This window comes from Chondrus crispus, genomic scaffold (genome assembly GCF_000350225.1).
Source record: "Chondrus crispus Stackhouse genomic scaffold, scaffold_338, whole genome shotgun sequence".
Taxonomy (NCBI): Eukaryota; Rhodophyta; class Florideophyceae; order Gigartinales; family Gigartinaceae; genus Chondrus; species Chondrus crispus.
The window spans coordinates 17,810-23,731 of record NW_005179233.1 but is presented as its reverse complement, the minus strand read 5'-3'; the positions used below and the strand labels follow the sequence as shown (position 1 = coordinate 23,731).

The 5,922-nt window shown below is 50.0% G+C and overlaps 1 protein-coding gene; it reads left to right on the top strand.

Annotated features, from left to right (window-relative positions):
- The first annotated feature begins 3,393 nt into the window (after positions 1-3,393).
- On the top strand, positions 3,394-5,922 carry CHC_T00006021001 (hypothetical protein). XM_005717678.1 is given in 2 exon segments: positions 3,394-5,517; positions 5,518-5,922. The coding sequence occupies 1 exon segment, from the start codon at positions 3,394-3,396 to the stop codon at positions 5,515-5,517; it is 2,124 nt and encodes a 707-aa protein (XP_005717735.1). The 3' UTR covers positions 5,518-5,922.

Here is a 5,922-nt window from a genome sequence, read left to right as displayed (position 1 = left end):
TCTCGTTGGGAAAGGCGAAATATGTTCATGATGTCAACTAGTTATCATACCGTACGCCATCGACATTGTTGCCCCTCTTTAATTGGTTGCTACTGACTACAGCTCCACGTCGCTCTTGTTGCCACAAGTTGGCAGCCTTGGAAGCCGATACCCTTGGGTAGATGCTGTCATCCTATTTCGCACAGCATGGGCATACGGTTACAGTACTGCCTTTCCCTGGGTTCCCAAACAAACATCGAAACACCTCGAGCACAGCACCTCTACATCAGACAGCCACAGTACTACCATTCTCGCGGATACTCAAATGTCCACTACGTACGGTATGTCCCTGTTTCACTCACGCACCCCGACATGTACAGTATTGGAAAGGAATTACAAGCTCCACTCGCATTCCAGGATAACTCTAATATTCCACTGTTGTTAACAAACAGAACGGTTTATTCTTGCGTCATCTGAAATTGTTGCTCTCAGACAGCAATGTCGCACTTGGGAGACTCTGCAATGAAAACAGCCCTGGTTCCCGAGACTCGCAGGAGGCATTCTTACACAATTTTCTGCAACCTTATGCTGCCCGCTCTCTCTAGCTTCTATATTCCACGGCGCAATGAACAATTCGGCTTGTCACCCTTCATTTGCTTTCCCTCTTCTGTACGTGAGAGGTCTATGCAATGCTTTAGCTGGCCTCGAAGTACAACACCTGTGTTGCCCATGAACCAGAAATACTGTATTCTCGCATGCACATAAACCTGAGACACCAATACATTCCTGAAGAGTGTCAAGACTGCGGGCGTAGCTGTATACAGTGAACCCTCCCGATAAGGATCATTCTCCATATGGATATCCTCCGTAAACGGATAAAAAGTCGAGCGACGGACTCCGTAGCTTACAAATTTTTACCAAAAAACAATGTCTGTGGAATATTCCTCAATTGGATATCGGGTTCAATGTGAAATAAGCATATCATACAGACCCCTCCTACTTAAAACGTATTTTATGGTTACTTTTGAGCGGCCAAGGCACAAATTACCCCATAACCGTTCATTCTTGATCAATCCGTTCACAATCTGCTCAATAAATTCCAATCCCCGTCTGAGGCTTCGCAATTATCATCATTCTCGACAAAAACATCTTTCTAGCATATACTCCTGTTGGTCCTCCCCCAATAAATCTCCTCTGATCGCAAACATTGCGTGTTGTCAGCACCGTAGCCATCTGCCCCCGTCAAGCGACAATCGTCGATGAAGCGCTCTGAGCTTAACCTCGCCCAAAAGCAACAAATATGTGCAGAGTTCCAACGGCGCAAAAAGAGCAAGGAGCAGACGTCACAAAGCGCCCTTGCGAGGTGGGCCTCAGTACAGTTTTCCCTTTCTAAACCTCCTGCTCAAGCTGTCATGTCCCGCATCATCAACGGAAAGTATGGTTTTCGTCCCGATATCTCTACAAAAAAGTTCAAGCGCTCCGCGTCAGTTACCAGCCCATATCTCGAACGCGCAGTCGCAACTTGGGTCTCTGCCCAATTTGCAAATAGGGTAAACATCACAGGTCATCTTATAACTACGCAAGCAGAGCGCATTCAATACATTTAGATACATTTTTTAAGTAAAGCACAGACATTCTGAGAGATGCACCGTGACACCGTTATGATACGGTCTCCGGATGTGAATATCCTCCGCAAATGGATACGGATTACGTCCACCGAGCGTATCCATATCGAGAGGGTTCACTGTAATTCACTATAGATCTAGTTTTGATGACTGTAATGGCACACACACTCACCTTTAATGTCTTGAGAGGGTGCTCTCGTCGGCTGCGTCTTTGCCTGCAGGATGCCATTCATAACTAGAGATTCCCAGTAACAGAATACCGCAATCTGGGCTATCCGTCTTTTCACGTGAGTGCACCATTAGGTACTGTACTTCATGTGGTTTGGGTGCTGAATCTTGGTGACACCATAGTGCAGGTGGTCAGTTCTTGCAGCAGCATCAACAAGATAAAAAAACGCAAGAACTGAAACGTTCCATTGTCAAGAATTTTGGAGGACGCTTAAAGTGCATTGCCCTCATTCACGGAGATCAGGAAGCTCGATCCCAATATGCTTTCACACGACTTGTATGACCGAAGGCTGCTCCACACTCGCAACCCCTACCATTTTTCTGAGCCCCTGCTATAACGGGCCTGTAATTCTGTTCCGAACGACCCTGCTTTCATGAACTGCACGTATGCCGCTCCTGGTACAGTAATGTCATACCTATACTCTATCTGTGAAATCAGTGCCCTTGTATGACGGCTAGTACTAGATCTTGTGCTAGATCCGGACGGCGTGTGGGTTTCGGCGCAACCGCTCTCCGCCTCCTCTCGACCACTTTTTACCTTCCACAGCTTAGTCGACCAGAGTTCAGACTGCCCGCAAACGCCGGGCCTCTGTAATCAACCAGGGCAGACATCTTCTACGGGGTAAAGATTGTCAGAACTTGCTGTCGCCCCTGTCGGACCCAGGCTTTCTTCTAGAACGAAAAAGCCGCTCTGTGCCTTGTAGTGCTTCCGCTGCCCCCCGCACTTGTGTCAAATGCTCTCGGATCTTTGCTTGCCGCAAACCTGACTTGGGCAAATTGGCCTAACCTTCTTCAGGTTTCTTGATGGTCTTTTCAATGCTTATGTCAGCCGTTTAATTTGTGTTATGAAGAGCACCAAGTGCTAACTTTGAGAAATAGCCACGAATGACACCAGTCGAAGCACGGAGAGAGTGATCCTACGGAACAAAAGCCGGCTTCGAAGGACGCTAACCGCACTGTTTGCCGAACTGGTCGGACTCCATGGGTAAATGCATTCGGCCCGTCCGCAGTTAAGACATAGTTCTGGCACAATTCGTGAGCACACTTAGTCAACACACTTAGTCAACACACTTAGTCAACACATTTAGTCAACACGCTTTGTCAACGAGCCCCCAGAGCCACCCTCTGATCTTGATCTGTCATTCAGTATCGGGGAACTGCACTGTAGTGTACAGTACGTCTTATACAGGGTGCTCGGCCCAGGACGGAATTATGGTGAACGGGGGGAGTCCTTTACTGCACTAATTTTTTTTGGAGAAATGGCGCTGTTGTACAAAACTGCTGTTTTTTTAGTGGTTTTTCACAATCATTCCATTTTATTCAACGCCAACCCTCTGGATATGTCCACCAAAATCTGACGGCGTCTCCCTGAAGCGCTCCGCACAACCTCCCTGCATTCAAGACGAAGACGCCAAGCCGGTCACTTGGTTTCTGAAGCATTCAAATATCTTCTCTGCGGGTACGCAGCCGTTTACACGTTTCTTGCGAAGATTGGTAACGATAAGCTTTCCTTCCCAGGGCCTTCTTAAGGCTATCATTCGTGCGATTGTATGTTCTTCAAATGCAGCTTGTACACAATAATGGGGACATCCCAGATGTCACAACATTGAGAGCATCAATCCCTGTACCGCTTCCCTTCGACATGAATCCATCTGCGGCAGTGGATGCGCTGAAGGCCAAGTCCCACCTACATCGGGAACGCAACCTGCTCCAGTTTCGAAACCAGTTAGCTAATTGGAATGCAACTGAACTGAACCAAGTCAAGTCGCATCTCTTGTCCTCTCTGGTCGCTCCCGAGCAGGCATGGGAGTTGCCCTATGGGATTCTGGGAGGGTGCACGCTAGTGGTCGAACAAAGCAAGAGCAAAGACCATGAGTTTACTGAAAGCTTGCTCAAGTCCATCCCTCGTTTTGTCTCTCATTCCGAAGCTCGCGTACGTGCTGCATCTTCCTCACTCATCCGGGCGCTCTCCGCGAAAATGGGCCTCGTTGTCTGGAATGTTTTAGGTGATCGCCTGCTAGCAAACGTTGCCATGAACATCCAGCTGGACGAAGATCAAAGACTGCAAGAGGCGGCCCGACTCGCAGGCCGCGATCTCGACGATAATGCCGCCAATGCAAAGCTCCACGGCCTGCGCATGGTTCACGAGACGGAGGGGTGGCGCGGACTGGAAACCTCAATGCTCGCTCTTGCTGACCTTGTCGACGGCTGTGGTGGTTACATTTTAGCCCCTGCTGCTGGGGAGCGGGGACTCGAACAAGTTAACGGACTCATTCCGCTTTTCGATTCCATACAAAAGGGAAAGGATCACCCGAATCGTTTTGTTCGCGAGGCCGGGCTCAAACTTCTCACCAGCACGTCACGTGCGACCGGTAATGAGGGCATGAGGACTAAAGAAGATGGAAGCAGGGTCTTAGCTCTAATTGTTGCATTGTGTAAGCCAGTCATTCTGGAGGGGCTACAGGACAACTGGAGCCAGGTGCGATTTGCTGCCACGAAGGCTGTCCGAGCGATTCTGGAGGGTTTTCCCCTTGAACAGCGTCGCAGTCTATACACTGGGCTGCTTCCTCGTATGTGCCTGAACCGCCACTATGTTGCTGAAGGCGTCCGCAACCTCAGCCAGGACACCTGGCGCGAGGTCATCGGTTCTGACGGGAAAGCGTATTTGTCCTTGCATCTGGACGAAACAGTCGCATACTACGAGACGCAATGTGAAGCAGACAATCACGCCGTGCGAGAGGCTGCCGCTCAGAGTCTGGGCGAGCTTTGCGCGAAATTGGAGCGGGGTACCGTAGAGCCTTTCGTCGTGCGCGTTATGAACGCTTTGATCGGATGTTTCAAAGACGAGTCTTGGCCTGTGCGTGATCACGCGTGCCGGGCGCTAGGCGATGTTGTTTCGATGTTCCCAGACGCGGCCGAGAAGAGTGGAAAGCTTGACGACGTGCGCAAACTTTTCGAACAACATCTCGCGGACAATATCGGCTCCGTGAGGGCCAACTGCGCGGAGACGTACGCACAAGTCTGCAAGGCGTTCGAGCCGGACCATGCGCTTTTCGGGTGCAAACGAGCATTAGGGATTGCATCGGATCTAATGGCGAGATTGCGATCTCAACCGGAGCAATTGTTCGGTTCTCACGAGGATAGCCTGGCGCGCGATCGGGATACCAAGTACGGTGCGGCGAGCAAACTGGCACGTGACAACGACGCCTCGCTGCATACGGACCAGATAACATACAGTTGCGGAAGCCTGGCACCGAAGTTAAGACGTGGAGGTGGCTGTATGGACCATGGATTTGCACGAGAGAAGCGGCCTTGGGAAGAGGCGGATGGCGGAATGAGACTATGGAGTAGACTTGCAAGGGATGTGGCAGAGAATGCATGGGATGCGGGACTTGTAGATGAAGTGTTGGAATTGGGAGCCTTCGGGATGGAGTTGCAGTTTGCACAAGAGACGAAGGTTAGGCAGGGGTGGTTCGAGTGCTTTGGAGAGGCGGTAACCGGTTTAAAGCGCGGGGAATTGAGCAAAGAACTTATCGCTAGGGTTGTGAGGATAGTTGAGAGGGGCAGGGAGATGGAGAATGAGCGGGTTAGTGCGGCAGCTGCGGGATGTGCAAGGGCTGTGCGTCGGGTATGTGGACTTCGAATGTATGCAGAGATTGAAAGAGAGGTTTCACACAAGACTTAGCCCCTCCGTCTGCAACCTTGAGATGAGCGACAATGCTTTGCTGTCCAATGCACGTAGGAGCCGGACAAAATGGGTATTGACATTGGCAAGGTAAGCTGAGTCCTGTTGATGATGTATGTGTCGCAGTTGTACACTTGCGTGTAAATAGGGGGCCTTCTAAATTCAGAAAGGCATTGTACTTCGGATTGTGCCTTGGCAAGTACGTCATGTCTTTCTCTTAGACCCAAGCAATCGCGATCTTGACATGACAAGGTAATAGCAGGTAGTAGCGACCGAGATAATGGGCATGCTTGATTCGTGAAGAACTTGAATGTCGAAGCACGAAACGAAACATATTTGGCTGCCGGTAATGAAAGCTAAAAAGTACCTTGAGTCCCTAGCTGGCAGCGTCGGCTATTTTCCCTT

Bases quoted from the DNA above. Each gene is read 5' to 3' on its own strand.
- CHC_T00006021001 (XM_005717678.1), top strand. From the start codon at position 3,394: ATGCAGCTTGTACACAATAATGGGGACATCCCAGATGTCACAACATTG.